The sequence below is a fragment of the Manihot esculenta genome, chromosome 8 (genome assembly GCF_001659605.2).
Source record: "Manihot esculenta cultivar AM560-2 chromosome 8, M.esculenta_v8, whole genome shotgun sequence".
In the NCBI taxonomy this organism is placed as follows: domain Eukaryota; kingdom Viridiplantae; phylum Streptophyta; class Magnoliopsida; order Malpighiales; family Euphorbiaceae; genus Manihot; species Manihot esculenta.
Window position 1 is genome coordinate 28,919,227 of NC_035168.2, and position 21,150 is coordinate 28,940,376.

The following is a 21,150-nucleotide window of genomic DNA, read 5'->3' on the forward strand; positions in this document are numbered from 1 at the left end:
TACAAAAATTAGTAATGGAATAATAACGGATTTGATAATTATTACTGAGTTATTTTTTAAATTAATATCCATTACTAATCTATTATTATTTAGTAATCCATATTATCCGTTGCTAATTTTCGTTATTGATTGACTTGTATAGTGTATGCTATAATTAATACAAACTTTTGTAATTAAGCTAAAATTAAAAAATAATTAAAAGGTTTAGTTTTTTTTTATATTTTAACTATTTAGCCTTCTATTTATTAGGATAAATTGTGTTTCAATTTTTATAGATCTATTTGGCATTACCGTTGAATTCTGCTGTTGCTGATTTAAAAAAGGCTTATCACAGAACCACTATTTTAATAAGCAGTTTATCTATTTGATAACAAAATAATTGATGTTCAAAGTACTTTTACAGGTAAAAGGACAAAAAAGGCACAAACTGTATAGTATTTTAATTTTATTAAAATTAACCGTTTATTTATTTTTTTTAACTTTTTAAATTTTATAAAATATATATTATAAAATATATTTACTTTATAAAATTATAAATTGCTGAAATATTATTAAACATTGTTTAAATATTTCACCACTATTATTATATTAAATATGTTAATACTTTATTTACTTAATTATAAAATATGATTTTTTTACCAATTCAAAAAAAAAGATTTTTTTATTACAATTAATTTATAAAATCACTGTTGTGAAAAGATAATTTATTTGTTTGATAAAAGTTGCTGTTAATAAAAAAGTTTTTTTTTTTATTATGTGTTCGGCCAAAATTGTTGTTAAAGGCCAAATAACCAAGAAAGACAATTTTAGTTTTTTTAATAATTACTCATTATTTTATTCTTGTTCTTTTTTATAATTTTAATTTATTTCTAATTAAAATATTGCAAAAATTCTCTTGCATCTTTATTAAAAAATATTGGCAAAATTAATAAAATAAATATAATATATATTTACAAAATATTTATCAAACTAATACATAATCAACAGCTACTATTAAGCATTATTTAAAAAAGAAAGTTGAAGAAAATCCTTTACATGATAGACTTTCAACTTTGCTTGAAATACTTTTCCACCTTCAAACAATTAGTTAAGAATTCAGAAAAGTGCAAACGTTGATAGCTTAATCAGAGCGTCTTTGGTCGGAGTCGGCTGGAGCTTAGATCCCACCTCTTTGAGCTGTTGTTCAAGCTTGAGTGTCATTAATTTGACATTTTGAATGTTACTTCCTCTTTAGCAGCCAGCCGCTATTTTTTTATTGATTACTTCTCGTTTTCTCTTGGAAAGATGAAGCCTGCCTCCTCCTAGTTTGGATGGCTAGTAATGATCTGAAATCTAGTAGGTTTAAAAGAGGATAAAAACTTGATTTTATGAAAAAATTAATAAGATTAAAACCCGATTCATGGAGATTGAAGTTTAGTGAGGAATCAATGTTTATTATATATCAATGAAATTAATTGATTCAATAAAATTATTTGACTCCGAATTTTAAAGTAATCAGTCTATTTAATCTAAACAATAACAAAATTTAAAGTGTTGTGAGATTTTAATTTTTATATTTTTTACTCTAATTTTTTAATACTCAATCGGATCAGATCGAATCGGATAAATCAGTGCGTAAAATTTTTCTATATTTTATATTCACGTGTCATGATCTCAATATACGGTATTATTTTTATGATCTCAATATACCATATTATTCTTACGTTACCGTCTTGAGATTTTTGGATTAAAATTCCTTCCTTGCCCTTTGGCTGCGGTAAAAATTTTTTTTAATAAAAATAGGAAAAACGAAGGTGGGTGAAAAGGTGGAGAATGTAGGTGAGAGAAAGTAAAAGTAGGAGATGCTTTTATACTGACATTATAATAAACTGGAGAAATATCTGTGCTATGCAAGTTTATGATATAAACTTTTTAATTTAATTATAATTATATTTTATATTTTAATTTTATTCACTTTAAATAATATTAAATTCTTTAATTAATGTAAATATTATTCATAATAATTGAGTGAATTAATATGTTAACGGTTAATTTGTCTATTTGCTGCATATCCAAAATATTTTTTAAATTAAATATTTATATGGACTTCAAAAAAAAAAATAAATATTTATATGATAATAAAAATTAAAGATGAAAAATAATATATAGTAATCCTCAACGAATCCAACATCAATAGATGAAAAATCTGAAAATGCCTCTCAATCCAAATTCTCAACTCAAACTTATTCCTGATTCGCTTTACACTAAAAAATTCCAAGAAAAAAAAAATTATATAAATTTTGAACCGGAGACAAGGTGTGACTAATTACATAGGAGCTGAAGCAGGAGCGCCAATGAAAGACGTTGATGCCTCGCTCGCAACAGGACCAGGGGCTGCACCTGAGCTCATCAGCTGAATCATCGAACGGTGGGGATTGGTCCTTGCTGCATCACACAGGTCTGGCAAAAATGCACCTGCATATATATGCCCAAGCACAGTATCAGAATTAGATGCTAAATCCAAATTCCTTCACTTGGAATATTATTTGATCAAAAAGTCATTCCAGAAATAATAATTAATAGTTTAGAGAAAGTGAAAGTTAAACAATCAAAATAATGAACAGTTTAGGAAGAACAATTCTTTGGTTGAAGGTGAAGCAAAAGGTTTCAATCAAGCAACCACCAAAAGTTTTAATTAATTAATTAATAGTCAGAATTTTAAAATTATAATTTATTAAAAGGAACAAATAATAAATTTTTTTATTATTATAATTATCAAAATTCTTGACCGCAAATGGTTTGGAAGGAATGTTAACTTTATTTGATTAAGGAAAAAATATATTTTTTTAAAATAATTTTCTAGTTTTTGATGTTATTTAAAAACATAGAAATAAGTGCTAAGATGCATGGACGTACCTTCGCCGGCAGCCAAGTTGAAGTAAAGATCGACAATGTTGGGGCATTTCTGGAAACAAGCTGGAGAGCAAAGCTTAGAAGTAAACTGAGGTTCAAGAAGTGCATCAGAAGAAATACCAACAGAGTTTCTATCTACCCCACAAGCATTCACACACTCATCGGTTTCTATATAATCTGTCATTCCCTCAACCATAACCTCCGATGTCCGGCACTGGTACTCCACCTTCCCATCTCTCGTCGCATACGTCTCCAACAAGCACCTTTTCCCAGATGATGCTATTGAAAATGCGCATACATCCGTTGGCAAATCCTCGCAAACAGTCTCACAAAAGGCTGCATGGAGGAGGAGGGAGGAGATGAACAAAACCAAAGGAAACTTGAAAAAGGCCATGAGTTGGAAATTTGTGAGTGATTTGATGAGAAGTGATGCGAAAGCCAAAAGGGTTTTGTGAGGGAGAGAGAGTTGATTCGGAGGTGGTTGTTTTTATAAGAAAAATGGTGGCGATGGCTCCTATTTATAGAAAGAGACTTGGCTTTTTTTTTTTTTTTTTGACATGGAGAAAGAGACTTGGCTTTAAAGGTCGTATTCGCTGTAACGCGTAGTTGGATCTATATTTGGATACGCGTCTACTCGAAATGGACCTACAATTTCCTGTGTTTTTATTTATTATTTTTGTTTATTTATTATTACTTTTTAAAAAAATTTTAAGTTTAACAGTCAACTTCTCTTTGATAGGTGCTTTCATTTTTGAAATTTTCCAACGAAAAGACGTGTTGGGATGTTCTGTTCAGCCAAATTGCCAATCGTTAAAATTTCTGATTTCACACCATGTCAATGCTTTGATTCTATAAGTTATTGCTAGTCTTATTCGGTGGAAAATTATATGCTAATGACGAGGCAAATCAAAGTTTTTTAACATATAAATTTAAAATGAAAAAATATCAAAAAATAATATAAATTTTATCATTTATGTATTTCAGCCGGAATGAAATTATGAAATTTAGCCATCAACTTCCGTTGAGTTTGGCCAACTGGGAAACCGACACGCCAACGAGCAAAATACATAAGGAAGTGGTTTGTGGGTGGACATATGTCTGAATTACCTAACGATAACAGCCTCCTTCCTTGTTGTTGGCAGAAAATTCAGGACCAAGTCTTTCATGGAAGGAACGAAGAAGGGAAGGCGGCATTTAAAACATGAATTTTCAAAGGGGACTTTTCTAGAGTTTCTCCCACCCAATTTGACCAGACCAATTACGATTTTTTTTTTTTTCAAAGCTACTATGTGTTATTTGTTTTATTTTTTTATATAAAGGAGATATAAACGCTGAATACAACTGAATAGGAAATTTTTTTTTCATTATAAAAATGAATATTTTAGTTGTTAAAAAGACTCAAACTCAGAGAGTTTATTCACTTTATATATCTTAAATATGAAAAAAAAATCAATCAGATTATTTCCTAATTGATATTTGCTAAGAAGATTCTGCTACTTTGAATGATCTTCAAAATGTTTAAAATGCATTATTGATTTTGTCTCATAATAATTGGCTTACCCTTTTCTTTCTTTCTTTTTTTTCAATTGTATAAAATATCTCCTTTGCAAAATAATAATTTATTTATTGATTTCTAAATATGTACCTATTTTTTAATCATTAAATATATACCTATTTTCTAATCATTAAATATGTACCTATTTAAAATGCATTAAAAAGTAACTTTCATAGTTTTAAAAATAATTTAGTAATATGAATTATTTAATTTTGATAAAAATAATATAAATAAAATTTTAATAGAAGAAAATATATAATTGAATGATAAATTATAAAAAGACTAAATTATCAATTTAAATATTAATTTCTTAATTCATATATATATATATTATGAAAAGAGAGGCACATTAGGGTGGCTAAAAATTTAGATTATTAATAATTGATGTTATACAATAATTGTTCAAAGTAAGATATGAGTTGTTACTTTAAAATAGAATCACATGGCAAAAGCTTAATAAGCCGATGCGTAGTTCTATCCGTGCAACGGAAGACTCGGACACCACAGTGCTCAGATTTTCATTAAATCTCGTCATTCTCTGAAAAGGTCGAGTCTTCACATAAAGTTATCATTAGTAAGGACTATCCAGCAAAATCCTCGTTATGCTTATAATTACAAAATCACCGATCAATCAGTTGGAGGGATCCCCTTTTAATTAATTAGCCGGCCACATCATTATCGGATTTTCAAAAAATATTATAATTAACTTCATATTCTTACAATATAAAAGATAACGATTACAGAGATAAAGAGACGCTATTCTTTTATACATTTTTGAATTCTAAGCAATTTCATATACTCACCCTATTTTTTAACTTACTTACTTGAGCATCAGAGTGGCTGCCGTAGGTGCCAACATTCTCACTTTCTCTTTCTTGCAGATGAAAATATCACAGCACAGCTCCATTTTGGCTATATCTGTAACGACCCGAGAATCGGACCGCTACCGGCGCTAGGATCCAGATCGGCTTAAGGCCGCCGGGACCCGTAGCAAGCCTGACATGCAACCTGAAAACCTGTATAATCCCATACATGACCAACAACATACATAAAAATTAAAATTTTTCTTTCATTCATACACCAAACTCAACCTGTGCATGCACTGAACATAATCATAAACATGATCCCTCTGTGGGATCTCATCAATGCCCCAAAGGGCAATACAACATGTGTTGAGTTGGTTTACATAAACATCATTAAACATTAAGATCATGTATCAAAAAGGGATTACAATATACTATGGTCAAGCACACTTCTAAACCTCAATATCATTACATTACATATCTATACATCATTATACAATCTGTCATGTCCACATTCTAGCTATTACATACACAAGACTTCATTACTCTTGCTGACCTCCTGGTCTACCCTGTACCTGCAAGCCTGGGGGTTAAGGGAGAGGGGTGAGCTACTAGAGCCCAGTGAGCAGAATAATAAAGCATTTAAATACATGCTATCATGAAATGCATCACATCACAACTAATCATATCAAGGATGAACTTGTCACCATTTAGCCCTCTACATATTCCAATCATGCCAGGGGCGTAGTGCAGGCCACACCTGGTCTTTCCCTTATACATAACATAACATACATAATCCATGGTGCCGGGGGCGTAGTGCAGGCCACGTCCGGTCTTTCTCTTACATAGTGCCAGGGGCGTAGTGCAGGCCACACCTGGACTTCCATATCATATCATCACGTCATAACATATGAGGGCTAATGGATCATTCAACATTCATCCACATCAACAACATATTATGCAATGCAACATATTCGTGATTTCTAATGCAAACAACCTAAAATATCACATGGCATCCGTGATGCATGAACATGCTCAAAACTGATTTATTTATTTAAAAGCATAAGAGTTATTCCACTCACCTCTGGCTAGCTCTGACACTGACTGAAGCAGCTGACTCACTGCTGAGGTCCTCGGTTCCTCGGGTCCGAACCTACACAGGTGGACTCAAATGAGGGACCAAACAACTAGAACATAACTCTAAAAACATCCCCCAAAAACCCTCTAGAACTCCTCAAAACATCCATGCAAAAACATGCAAAGAAAGGCTGGACAGGGCACTTTCGGCGGCAGGTTCGGCGGCCGAAAGTCCCTCCAAAGCCGAAAGTCAGGCAAGTTCGGCGGCACCTTCGGCGGCCGAAACTCCCAGACAGAGGCGAAACTCATGCATGTTCGGCGGCACTTTCGGCGGCCGAAACTCCCAGACAGAGACGAAAGTCTCCTTTCGGGGGCAAGCTTCGGCAGCCGAAGGCTGCCTCCACAAGAGGGTTCGGCGGCCGAAAGTCCCTTCGGCTGCCGAACCTGGTTTCTCCCAAAAGGGCAGAAACTTGGTTCAAACATGCACAAATGCCTCCAAACTCATACCATCATGCATTTAGCTCAACCAAAACATGCATACAAGCTCCTAGGGGTCTCAAACTACCTTAAACCCCAACTACAACACATCAAACATACATTTACAAGCCACATTGCTCAAAAACTCATCAAAAACCCATAAACTCAACATAAGCTTACTCATGCATTTTCTACCCCATGAACTTGCATAAAACTTGTTTAAAACATAATGTAAGCTAGAGATCGACTCTTACCTCTTGAAGATCGAGAGTAGAGGCGATCTAACTTGGAGTTGGGAGAGATTTAGCTCCTTGGGTCTCCAAGTTCAAAACTTGCTCAAAACTTGAAAATCTTCAAAAGAAAGCAAAAACTTGTGAAAATCTTGAAAGATCTGAAGGAAAAGACTCAAGATTGGTGAGGGACGGTGGAGAACTCACCTTGGCCGACAATGGGGAGAAAAGCTCGCCCGTTTTTGGCTAAGGGACCCTTTTATAGTGGCTGGCCAGGCCACGTTCGGGGGCCGAACGTGCCTCCGCATGCATGCCATGTTCGGCGGCCAAACTTGAGGTTCGGCGGCCGAACCTGGACTTCCCTCACTTATGCCTTCGGGGCCTAAGGCACACCCGAAATGCCTGCATGTTCGGCGGCCGAACTTGAGGTTCGGCGGCCGAACCTGGGTTTTTCTCCAAGGTTGTTTTCATGCAAAAACTCATTCCCTTTTTCACTTAAAACTATGAAAAACATTAAAACATTTTATGAAAACATGTTTCTACCCTGCTAGAGGCTTCCGACATCCGAGATTCCACCGGACGGTAGGAATTCCGATACCAGAGTCTAGCCGGGTATTACAATATCATTTAGTTCCATTGCCGGAAATCCATTGAATTCTCTCTATTCATTTGAATTAAAACCGGTCTCTTATTCCCTTTCTCTTAAAATGAAATCTTTTTTTCTTTCTCTCGAAATGGTAGGTATTTCATGAGCTGCTGCTAAGATTGCTACCAATGAAGGTGCTATCACTTTTTCACTCCTGACAGTGGACAAAATACACTTTTTATGGTCAACGAAGCAGATCTCAACAATCTGAAAAATGAGAAAATGCTCCAATATATCAAAAGATTGCAGGCTACACTCAAACAATACAAAGATTGGGGGGAGGCGTCATTCATGGCTTCTAGAGAAAGGGAGGAAACCTTCGTTGATACCCTAAAGTCTTAGACAGAGGCAATCCAGACTCGGTCCAAAGAGAAGGCTGAGCTCGAGGAAAAGAGTCATCAGATGATGCTCCGAAGGATGTTGACTGAAAGCTAGTATGGGTCATTCAAAGGTACTAAAAGAAGTAAGAGAAAGACTATGGCCTGGACGATGCGTCGCCCTTATCGGAAGAGATCTTAGCGAAGAATTTTTCAAGCAAGTTCAAGCTACCTAGCTTGGATAAACATGATGAAACAACAAATCTCAGAAGTCACTCGGAGATCTTTAGGACGACCATGCAGCTTCAGGATGTCAACGACTTCGTGTTGTGCAGAGTGTTTCTATCTACACTCATAGATTTGGCTCAAAAATAGTACCAAAATCTGAGCTTAGGTTCAATTTAGAACTTTACACAATTCGCTATATTATTTAAATCCATATTTATTACTTGCATACCTCCTAAAAAGCTCTTATTTGACTTGCGGAAGATATGCCAAGGAGATGGCGAGTCTTTAAGGAGTTTTATCTCACGATTTAATGTAGAAACAATACAAGTGGAGTTTAAATCATGAAATAGCATGTGAAGCATTAAAGAAAGAAACACGCAACGTCAAGCTTATGGATTCCTAATCAAGAATCCAGCTGCTATGTGCCAACAGTTAATGGACAAATTTCAAAAGTATATCAGGCTGGATTATGAATTCCAAGCATTGAGAGAAGACAAAAGGATGAGTCAAAAGTAAAATCAAAAGCAAAAAATGCGAGGATACGAAAGAAACCATAAAAGTTACCCAGTCTCCCAAAGGAGGGATGACCAAAGTAAGTATAAGAACTATACTCCATTAAATGACTCACGAACATATATTCTAATGTAGAACAGGAAAAACAACAAGGAAGTGAGGTGGCCTCTTAAGATTAACCCTAAGAGAGCCAAAAAGCGAGACAGGACCAAGTACTGCTACTTTCATGAAGACCACAGATATATAACGAAGGAGTGCCGACAACTGAAAGAGAAGATCGGGAGGTTAATAAGGGACGACACAGTTTAAAAGTTTACCAGAAAGAATAGAGAAGAGAAGAGGCCCAAACTTGAGGTAACAACTCCTGGAACTACCCCCTAACCATGAACCTATAGAGGTTATCCATGTAATTGCAGAAGGACCCAATAATAGTAAAATAAACGAATCGTAGATGATGTCATGAGTGTTCAACAAAAAAGTCCAACCATGTGCTTTTAATATGGGAGACTTAGTCAATAAAAGAACAAATGTAACAAGGCAGTAACGTCGAGTCTGGTAAGTTGGAAAAAAATTGGAAAGGACCATTTAGAGTCTCGAAGGTTATTCACCCAGGATCTTATAAGTTGGCCAAGTTAGATGGTTGAGTCATTCCCTACTCTTGAAATATTTGTAATTTGAGGAAATTTTATTAATAACGGTTAACGAGATATTTTTTCAGGCATTGTATTATTCAGTGACAATGATTGATAGAGTTGCCTTCTTCAAAAAGATTAAAGAGCATTCATCACAGGCCATAAGGCAGTTTTGCCCATAATCCGAATGTTAGTCCCGTAAATCAAGGCAATCCATGCCAGACTACAAGGCGAAAATCTACCAGGCATACGACTGGGTGTTAGTCTCAATAAATAAAAGTTTCAAGGCCACGAGACTGGAATCTGCCAGGCACATGATCCAGTGTTAGTCCCAATCAACAAAAATTTTAAAGCCACGAAGCGAGAATCTGTCAGGCACATGATCGAGTATTACTCCCAACAAACCAAAGTTTCAAGATTACAAGGTGGGAATTTGCTAGGCAAGCCACAAGGTGGGAACCACCAAGCACATGACCGAGTGTTAGTCCCGATAAAAAAGTTTCAAAGCCACAAGGCAGAAACCTGCTAGGTATTCGACCGGGTGTTAGTCCCAATAAACAAAAGTTTCAAGGCCACAAAATGGAAATCTGCAAGGCGGGCCACAAAGTGGGAATCTGCCAAGCGAGCCACAAGGCGGGAATCTTCCAGGCACATAACTGAGTTTTAGTCCCAATAAATAAAAATTTCAAAGCCACAAGAAGAGAATCCGCCAGGCGAGCCACAAGTCAAGTACCTACCAGGCACATGACTAGGTGTTAGTCCCAATAAATAAAAAGCTTTAAGACCATAAGGTGGGAATCTGCCAGGTAAGCCAAAAGACGAGAATATATCAGGCACATGATCGAGTGTTAGTCTTAATAAACAAAAGTTTCAAGGTCACAAGGCAGAAATTCTCCAAGTGAGCCACAAGGCGGGAATCACATGATCGGATGTTCGTCCCGATAAATAAAAGCTTCAAGGCCACAAGGCAAGAATCCGTCAGGCGAGCTACAAGGTGAGAATCCACCAGGCACATGACCGAGTGTTAGTCCTAATAAATAAAAGCTTCAAGGCCACAAGGCGAGAATCCGCCAAGTGAGACAAAAGGCCGAAATATGTCAGGCACATGACCGGGTGTTAGTCCCAATAAACAAAAGTCTAAGGCATTTCATGCCCAGGCCAAAAGGCGAGTGTTCGCCAGGCCACGTGACAAGGTGTTAGTCCCACTTCACAATCAAGTTTAAAAAGCATTTTATGCTCAAGCTGCGAGTGTTAGTCAGTTCACTCGACCGGTGTTAGCCCTGCTTCACAACAAGTTTCTAAGGCATTGCATGCCCAGGCTATAAGGCACGTGTAAGCCAGGCTGAGCAACCTGGTATTAGTCCCACTTTATAAAAAATCTAAGGCATTTCATGCTCAGGCCACAGGGCGGGTGTCTACCAGGCCACGTGATCGGGTGTTAGTACCGCTTAACAACAAGTTTCTAAAGTATTTCATGCCCATACCATAAGGTGCGTATCCACCAGGCTACATGTTCGAGTGTTGGTCCAATTTTGCAAAGTTTCCAAATTATTTATTTTATGGCCACGAATAGGGCACCAGTTAGGCTAGTATTAGGTGATTTATGTTTAATTTGGCCATTGACCAGTGAAAGTACTGAACGAATAGTTCTGACTATGGTCGATTACCAATCTTAAAATGCTTGACGAATAATAAGGTAATCGTGATTTAGGAGCAGGCGAGGCAACACGAGCAAGAAGAGCCAATCCAAAAATGCCACGTGTAAGTCATCTTCTGATAAAGATTACCTAGTTCTTTGTTGGCCGAGTGCTAACCCCTTAACAATTCTTTAGGAATTATTTAAGTTTTATTTGGTTATGGCCAAACGAGAGTTAATATCGAGTACCGAACATTTATAAGCGACTCGAGAAACAAGGCAATTATCATTTATGCGCAGGAGCAGGCAAAGTAATGCATGGAAGACCAATCTAAACAGGTCACATGCCCCAAATCATGAAGATAACTATCACCTTTGAATCTAAAGAATCGAAGATCAGTGGGGGACATCTGATGTTACCCAACAATCGTCCAATGTAAGTCATAAGTTGTAACCATAAGACAGGAATGACAAGGGTCTGATAAGCCGATACACAGTCCCACTCGTGAAAAGGAAGACCCACATACTGTAACTGTAACGACCTGAAAATCGGACCGCTATCGGCGCTAGGATTCAGATCGACTTAAGGTCGCCGAGACCCGTAGCAAGCCTACTAAACAACCTGATAAAATCTCATACATGATCATACTTTTCCATAGAAACTTTAAACTTTCCACATATACCAAGCTTGACCTGCATGCACCATACTTCATACATACAAATCCCATACTAGAGCCCTCATCAAATGCTCTATTTGGGTCAACATTATATACATCAAGCTTGGTTCAACATATATCATCATTAAAACATTAACATAAGATCATGTACAAAAAGGGATTAACCGTACATTAGGGCCAAGCACAATGCTAATCCTCATTACATCACTGTACAATACCTTACATTACATTACATTATTTTACATATCATGTTCACTACTAATCTATTACATAAACATAACTTTTACCCTTGACGACTTCCCGGTCTACCTGAACCTGCAAACCTGAAGGTTAGGGGAGAGGGGTGAGCTACAAAAGACCAGTGAGCAGAACAGTAAAAACAGTTTAAATAATATATGCTTCCATGAAATGCATCACATCACAAACAATTCACATCACGGATGGACTTGTCACCAATGACCCTCTACATATCCAACTGTGCCAGGGGCGTAGAATCACTACAAAAAAAAGGGTCTATACCGGCGTTCAAGTAGCGGCGGTTTTAAGGAGCATCTCTATAAACTTCTTGATACCTATTAGCAGCATTAGGTAGCAGCGTACACTATAACCGCCGCTAGATAGCGGCCAAAAAATTATGCCAGACGGCGGTCTATAATTTTCTTTTTTTTTTTTTTGGCTTGGCGGGATGAGTTTTCGCGCTATGTCAAAAAAAAGTGATGAGTTTTCGCGGTACTTTTTTTTCAGCTCTAATAATTAATATTACTAAATAAAATAATATTATTTTGAGTGAAAAACCCTTGAACTGAAAAAGCAAAATAAACCCTTAACACAAAATTGAAACCGATTGAACTGCCACCACCATCGAACGTCTCTGTAATTCACCACGAGCAAGAGAGTCTTCTTCAACCACCACTAAAAGCCGACCCTCATTCACCACTTGTCTTACTTTCATTATCTGCTTCAAATTCTTCCATCTAACCTAATGCAGAAATCATCACTATAAATCCACGTCCATTGCTTAAGCTATAAAGGTATTTGTGCTTTTAGATTCTCCAATCTTTTTATCTGTGAGTTAGGTTTTATGGTTTTATTTTTAGATTATTCAGTTAATTATTGATTTTGATGCCTTTGCCTTTATCTTATGTTCAAGTTTTGGCTTTAGAATCCCTAAAATTTTTGGCGTCGAGTACAATTTTGGAACCGATCAACCAAAATTAAGTTTGAGTTTCACCTTTTGCTTCTATATTTTGACGGTAATTCTCTCAATTTTATTTATAATCTTTCACAAGTTTGTTACTTGGTATCTGATTTTGTTTTATGTTTTTGCTTAGAATTTAATTTGATTTTATGAGATTTGTTGGTTTGCTTTATCGGTGTTGAAAAATAGGTGTGAACAAATGTGTTCTCTACTTTTTAGTTGTATATACAAAAACTAAAATTTACTATAGCTAAGAACACAACAAAATTATAGCATTTAAATTAAAAAGTATAATTAATAAAGTACAAAAATATGGGGATTGATTTTGTCGGGTTCAAACCAATTATGTACACCCATAGTCTGTTTCTTGTACTTCTCATCACCTAATGACTAGTTTAGTAAGGATATCAATAAAAATATATCAGATCTTTAAGGAGAAGCTCATCCAAAATGACAAACTAGTTGATTCAATTAAGATCAAGTATTTGGAGCTCCTCATAATTAAATTCCCAGCACTTAGTCCTTTAATATCATATTGGTTTTTGTTTGCATTATTAACATGTAACTAAAGGTCTACTTAGAAACAGCTTGAACTCATGCTTTGTATTACTCTGTTTTTCTTGTTTTGTTGAAAACTTGTAGTTCTGTGGTTGCTTTTTCTCTTAAGCAACTTTAAGCTGTACATCCCTTTATTTAATAAAATCTTTTTGTATGTAAAATAATAATAATAATAATAATAATAATAATAAAATTATATCAGATGTGCTGCAGTGGCTTACAGATGCAGAACCTTATCTTTGTTTCAACATGCAATGTCTTTTTAGAGGTTTATCAGTTTACAGGTTGCATTAGATTGTATTAAGCTTAACTTTCCCTTCTTTTCTAACATATCTAGGCAATGATAGCTTTTGGAGTAATTAGAGCTTAATTATGTGTTTATTTTTTATTGCTTAATGTATTTTTAAATTAAAAGTGTGGCTTACATAAAGTTCACGTGTTATAAAGTATGTTTTTTAAAATAATAATAAATTAATAATAGGTAAAACAATCCAACTAAGGCAGTTGTAGTATGCTAGTTCACACATGTTTTCATTTTTTATTGTAATTTATTTACTACTATTATTCATAGAGTTTTAATACTACAAATTCAATTATTGAAAGATAATATTAAACTAAAAAAAGACTATAAAGCCCAATAAAATAATTCAAGCATTAGGTTTAAATTAATAAAAAATAATATTAAATTAAAAAATAATAAATTTAATTCTTTGTCCTTTGTTTATAAATTTACATTTGTTAAATGAAATGTAGTAATACATTATTTTTTTGCTTCGTACACTTTAATGAAAATTAATTATGTGATTCCGAATTTTTATTTAGGTATTGTCATTTTTGACAAAAAAAATATTACAAATGGATAAGAGTTGGTTAAATCAGCCTAGATTTACTACTGCTTATAAGGATGGGGTTCGAGATTTTCTTCAATTTGCCATGCGTAATGCTTTTAGTAATGGAAAAATAATGTGTCCATGTATTCGGTGTGTTAATTGTTCACAATAAACTCTTGAAATTGTTAGAGAGCACTTAATTTGTGATGGTTTTATGAGGGGATACACTACTTGGATATTACATGGGGAGGAGTTACCTTCTAATATGGGTGATACATCTTGTCCTTTAGATATTTCCCATAGAAATGAAATTGAACATGTTCCCAGTCCTCATACCTTAAATCCTCCTAGGTTACGCGATAATATGGTAGAGTTATTGCAGGATGCCTTGCGTGATAATCTTCCATCTATTAATGACACGCTAATGGACGCGAATGTCATAGAAACTAGCTTAGGAGATGGCATTGAGGAGCCCCAAAATAATCCAATTGGTAATGAGCAATTAGATGAAACATCAAATAGAGAAACTAGTGATATTCATAAATTTTTTAAAGAAGTGGATGCAGAGTTATATCCAGGGTGTAAGAACTTTTCTAAACTTTCATTTCTGATTCATTTATACCACCTAAAATGCTTGAATGGATGGACAGGAAAATCATTTGGTATGCTTCTTGAGTTACTAATAGATGCATTTCCTGATGGAACAACTTTACCCAAATCTGTTTATGAATCCAAAAAAATAATTCAAGCATTAGGTTTAAATTACGAGAAAATCCACTCTTGTGAACATGATTGTATGTTATTTTGGGGTGAGAATAAGGATGAGGAATCTTGTAAAGTTTGTGGATCTTCACGATGGAAAATAAATAAAGGGAATAATGAGAGTAATAAAACAAATAAAAAGCCGGTTAAAGTATTGCGTTACTTTCCATTAATTCCAAGACTACAGCGGATATATGCTTCTGCTGAAACCGCTAAGGAAATGAGGTGGCATGAAGATGGACGTAATAAGGATGGATTATTAAGGCATCCTGCAGATGGAGAAGCTTGGAAGGCTTTTGATGCTCGTTATCCTGATTTCTCTTCGGAGCCACGTAATGTGAGGCTTGGTTTGTGTAGTGATGGTTTTAGTCCTTTTGGAATACTGTCCACTAGTCATAGCACATGGCCGGTTGTACTAATTCCTTACAACACTCCACCATGGATTTGCATGAAGCAATCTTCATTTATCTTATCAATGATTATTCCAGGAAAAAACAGTCCTGGGAATGATATTGATATTTATTTACAGCCTTTGATTTCTGAATTAAAAGAATTATGGAGTGGTGTCTCAACTTTTGATTCTTTTAAGAAAGAAAGGTTTTCTTTGCGTGCTGCTTTGATGTGGACATTAAATGATTTGCCTGCCTTAGCAATGTTGTCTGGTTGGAGCACTAAAGGAAAATTTGCATGTCCTTGTTATGCTTCGTCCACTAGTTCAATATGGCTAAATAATAACAAGAAACAATGTTACATGGGTCATCGTAGGTGGCTACCCGAGGATCATATATTTCGTAAACAAGCTGAATTTTTTGATGCCACTGAAGAGTTACGGGTAGCTCCTATAAGAGCGAATGGTAGTGATGTGTTGAATCAATTAGATAGAATTCAACATACATATGGCAAGCAATCAAAAATGAAAAAGAGGAAGAAAAGGTCTAATGAAGGAAATGATGATTCATTAATAGGGTGGAAGAAGAGAAGCATTTTTTTTGAATTACCATATTGGCAACATAACTTGCTACGCCACAATCTAGATGTTATGCACATTGAGAAGAATGTGTGTGATAATTTTCTAGACACTTTCTTGAATGTGGCTGGTAAATCAAAAGACAACTTGAATGCTCGCCTTGATTTGGAGGAATTGAGCATTAGGAGTGAATTGCATGCCCAAAATTGTCCAAATGGTAAACATAGATTGCCTCCAGCCTCTTTTACATTAACAAAAAGAGAGAAAAATATCCTATGTGGTGTTTTACAAAATGTTAAAATGCCTGATGGTTATGCTTCCAATATTTCAAGGTGTGTTAGAATGAACGAGAATAAAGTTGTGAATCTTAAAAGTCATGATTGCCATATTTTGATTCAATACTTGCTTCCAGTGGCATTAAAATCATGTAGTCCATCAAAAGAAGTTATTTCAATTGTCATCGAAGTAGCTTCTTTCTTCAGATCAATATGTTCGAAGGTGATAGATAGTAAAAATCTTGATAAAATTCAAAATCAAATCATACTGACACTTTGCAAGATGGAGAAAACTTTTCTTCCATCATTCTTTACTATCATGCCTCATTTAATGATTCATTTGGTGGAAGAAGCTAGAATGGGTGGTCCAGTGCAATACAGATGGATGTATCCCTTAGAAAGGTACTTACATACATTATGTTTATATTTCATTTTTATTAATTTCTTTCTCAATGTTTGCACAATTATAATTTTTCATTTGATTATAGGTCATTTGTAATTTTAAAATCAATGGTACGTAATAAAGCCCAACCTGAGGGATCGATTGCTGAAGGATATGTAGCTGAAGAGTGTTTAACATTTTGTTCAAGGTATCTTCAAGGTGTTGAGTCTAGATTCAATCGTCCCTTAAGAAACCCCGATCCACCAAATGAAAATGTTAGATACTTGTTTTCTAGTTTAGGTAAACCAATAGGAAAAGGTGAGAATGTCATTTTAGATGATTTATCATTGATACAAGCACATCGTTATGTGTTACGCCATTCTGATGCAATAGAGCCATTTCTTCAGTAAGTATATTCACACATCTCTTGATATATTTAGTTATTTAACATTTTAAATAGATAAATATTTCATTAATTTTTTTATTGAATGTAGAGAGTTCATTGATTTTGAAAAAAGAAGACGTAGACGAGGTACACGTCTTGACAATAGTGCTATATATAAACTACTGAATGAAAAGTTTCATGATTGGTTTCGAAATAGGGTAAGACTAATTTGCTTGCTTTATCATGTTATGAAAATTATTTAATTTCTTTTATATTAATATATTATATCTTATATTTAGGTTTTGGCAAATTCTGATTCATCCATCGCAGAGGATATTTTGAGCATTGGTAGAGGTCCTAATAATGTTGTCAGGAGATTCTCTGGCTATATAATTAATGGAATTAGATTCCATACTTTATCACGAGAGAATCAACGATTGACACAAAATAGTGGGGTTGTTAACACACCAGAAACTGGAGGGTTGGAATATTTTGGGAGATTAACTGATATTATTGAGTTAAATTATTTTGATAATTTTAAGGTGGTTTTATTTAGGTGTGATTGGTATGATATTCATCATCCTGCTGGAATTAAGTGTGATGAATTTGGATTCACCCTTGTAAATTTCTCTCGCTTGATCCATACTGGCGAGAAGGCAAATGATGATCCTTATGTATTCTCTTCCCAAGTTCAACAAGTATTTTATGTGCAGGATCCTAATAGTCCTAATTGGCATATAGTTATAAAGGTTACACCTCGAGACTTGTATGACATGGGCAAAGATGAAGAAGTAGATGATTCTACTGATATTATAAATGACATTAGTCATTTTACAAGTTTTGAAGGAAACCCACAGTGGGTCAGGGATGATGTAGGGGAAGAAGATATTATTTATGTGTAAATTATATTCAAGATTTTAAATTTTATTATTTATTAAAGGATTTTTTTTTAAAAAATTACCATGATTTTATTTTCACTTGTATGTTATTTATATGCAGAATATTGTATGTAAACTTATATTTTTGATTTCTTAATAGCATAGACAATGTCTCAAAGAAGTAGAAGTATTCGAGGTTTGAGAACAGTGCGAACTAGTTCAGAAACTCAGGAGCAAGTGGAAGGCGATTAACAAACAAATGACCGACCCAACACACAAGCTTATGAAAATGACAACTTGGAAATGATTGGTAATTGTATCTATTAAAATTAAATGAATAGTGACCATGTCTCTGCTTTCTATTGCTGTCATGGATACTGTATTCTGTTTCAGATATTTAATTGTTATTATGAGTTTTTTTAGAATTAATAGATTTAATTTTAATTAAGATGGAAATTGTAATCGATTTAAAAAACGAGGAAGAACTGTGATGAAAAGCATTTGGAATATGGATACAAATGAGAAGATCGTCATCGGAGTAGACGAATTTGGTACTCCTTGGACAAAAGAAGCTGCTGCCCTTACTTCCTTTCTAGGAGTTATTGCAAAAAATGGACAACTTGCACCCATATCCATAAGAAAATGGAATGATAAAGCATTTTCTACATTTAAAAAGAAGATGTTGGACATTGTCAAGGTATTACTTTTCTAAATTCAACTTTAATATATGTTAAAGTTAAAATTTTATTGTATAATTATTTATTTCATGTGTACATCTATTTTCAGCAAAGGTTTTCATATCCTTCGAGTCAGGCAACCGATGATTGGATTTTAAAGTCATTGAACAAAAAATGGAGAGATTATAAAGGTGACTTGAAGCAAGAAAATTATGATCTATCAAAGACAAAGGATGAAATCATAGAAAATGCACCTGAGGGTGTTATGGAAGATCAATGGGCAACCCTTGTAAATTCATGGTTCACTGAGAAGAGTCAGGTAAATACTTAGATGCTAGTCTTCTTCTTTTATATATATATATATATATATATATATATATATATATTAAAGTCTACTTATTAGAATTAAGTTTCTTTTTTCTATTGTGAATTTATATTTTTTTTCAGAAGTTAAGTGAGATTAACATAGCAAATGCAAAGAAGAAGAAAAATGCACATACTTGTGGAAGAAAAATCTTTGTAAGGAAAAAATTTGAAATGGTATGAGTAGTTAGAGTGAATTTTAAAATTGCATATACTATTGTTTATATTTTGTTATAATAGATTGAACCATTTGATTGATAGATTGATGAAAATGGATAAGTGCCTGATAGATTGACTCTTTATGAAGAAACTCACAAGAGAAAGGATGGAACTTATATTGATGATGAAGTTAGACAACTGATTGTACGTATAATTTATTTTAGAATTTGTATTTAATAATTATAAATTCTTCTACTTATTCAAATTATTATTTTTTAGGAAAAAACCCGTGCTCTAATAAGTGAAAGAAGTCAAGATGCTTCAATTGATTCATCTGAATTGAATGAACAAGTTTTTCAAGAAGTTATGGGAGAAGAACACAATGGTAGGGTGAGAGGTGTTGGACTTGGTCCTACTCCAACTAGTTATTATGGTAGAAAGAGAGCAAGAAATGAATCTTTGGATTTTATTCAATCCAAAAAAATTGAATTTCTTGAGAAGCAATTGGAAGAAGTGACTAAAAATTATGACACAGTAACAACAACTTTAAATGGTTTGAAAGCATGGATTTCCAAGACATTTCCTAGTGCTCTAGAGGTATTTATAATCTTTTGCAACTTTATCTTTGGTTATATAATATTTAGGCTATTTAATTGTAGGTGTCTTGATTTTTGGGTATTGAAATATAAAATTTGAAATGCAGTAATCAAGATAAGTAATTGGTATTATTTTGATAGTGATATTGGTTGAAAATGTGAACTGCACGTGATAGTTGAGAAGATTATTATTATTATTATTATTATTATTATTATTATTATTATTATTATTATTATTATTATTATTATTATTATTATTATTATTATTATTATTATTATTATTATTATTATTATTATGGCTTGGCAAATTTCATTCATTCTTACAGTGTAATATTTTATTCTCTCTAGTATTGAAAATAAATATTATTATTGTTATTTGCAGGAAATTAATGAGGAAGCAATTAATCAAGATCATTGTTCTCCAAACAATATTTCATCACACTCAAGTCATAACCCAGGTCATAACCCAGGAGATGATATCTAGATGGTTAGCTTTTAAGATTATTTGAAATTTAGTCATCTGCTTTTGACACATTGACTTAGGATTTTTTTAAGAAAAGTAGTTCTTTTGGCCAATTGAATTCATAGTGTTTTTGAAAAGCAGAAACAGTTATTATTGGGTAAATTTTATTGCACATTAATGAAATAGACTTCTTTTTTTAAATGCTTGTTATGTACATTTTCTAACTTATTTGATATATGTATTTAAATTGGTTCTTTTTTCATTTGATGAAGGAAATGATTCCATTAAAAAAATTGGTATATAACACATAGTCATTATAACCCTCCTTCAATTTTTAGTGGCAAATTAGCCCACAACACTAATGAAATATATAAAGTAATAGTTTGGAAAATACAAGGAAAAAAAAAAGCCAATATATGCAGGATCAAAATTTTGGCACGGAAAAAAATTTTGTTGCAAAATTGTATTAGAGGCGGTTCACGTTCGGCCGGTAAATACACTACTACAAATTGTTTAGCGGCAAATACAAAAACTAGTTATGAATGATAATAGAGGCGGTTTACAACCGCCGGTAAGCCCGTCGCTACGACATTTTTGCCGGTAAATATGGATTCAGTTACAAGTGCGACGTAGAGGCGGAATAGACCGCCGCTAAAATGATCGCCGCTACGGGAATCACCTACCCCGTCGGACCAACAAACCGTCGCTATGTTGTAGAGACGGTGGCATTGCCGGCAGTTGTTCGGCGGTTCCTCTAACCGCCGCTACTGATTGTAGGGGCGGTTATAACCGCCGCCGTAGGCCTAAAAAACCGCCGGTATAGACCCTTTTTTTTGTAGTGAATGGGTCTCGACCTGGACTTCCATACCATATCATATCATATCATATCAATGGCCAATGGGTCATCCAACATCCATCCACATCAAAATCATAATATGCAATGCGTCATATTCGTGAATTCTAATGCAATACAA

At 34.1% G+C, this 21,150-nt stretch overlaps 3 protein-coding genes across 3 annotated transcripts; 2 read left to right on the top strand and 1 right to left on the bottom strand.

The window, feature by feature from the left end:
- Positions 1–2,124: 2,124 nt before the first annotated feature.
- Positions 2,125–3,393, bottom strand: LOC110620462. The gene is made up of 2 exons (XM_021764212.1): positions 2,896–3,393; positions 2,125–2,454 (listed from the first exon to the last, which is right to left on the bottom strand). Exons 1-2 carry the CDS (start codon positions 3,284–3,286, stop codon positions 2,306–2,308), a joined length of 540 nt encoding a protein of 179 aa, XP_021619904.1. The 5' UTR covers positions 3,287–3,393; the 3' UTR covers positions 2,125–2,305.
- An 11,141-nt stretch (positions 3,394–14,534) lies between these two features.
- Positions 14,535–17,942, top strand: LOC122724439. Its single transcript, XM_043959399.1, has 5 exons — positions 14,535–15,107; positions 15,219–16,675; positions 16,762–17,061; positions 17,150–17,258; positions 17,340–17,942. Exons 1-5 carry the CDS (start codon positions 14,535–14,537, stop codon positions 17,940–17,942), a joined length of 3,042 nt encoding a protein of 1,013 aa, XP_043815334.1.
- Positions 17,943–18,299: 357 nt separating this feature from the next.
- Positions 18,300–20,197, top strand: LOC122724440. The gene is made up of 5 exons (XM_043959400.1): positions 18,300–18,615; positions 18,705–18,914; positions 19,043–19,135; positions 19,397–19,714; positions 20,096–20,197. The coding sequence occupies exons 1-5, from the start codon at positions 18,409–18,411 to the stop codon at positions 20,195–20,197; spliced, it is 930 nt and encodes a 309-aa protein (XP_043815335.1). The 5' UTR covers positions 18,300–18,408.
- Positions 20,198–21,150: the final 953 nt, after the last annotated feature.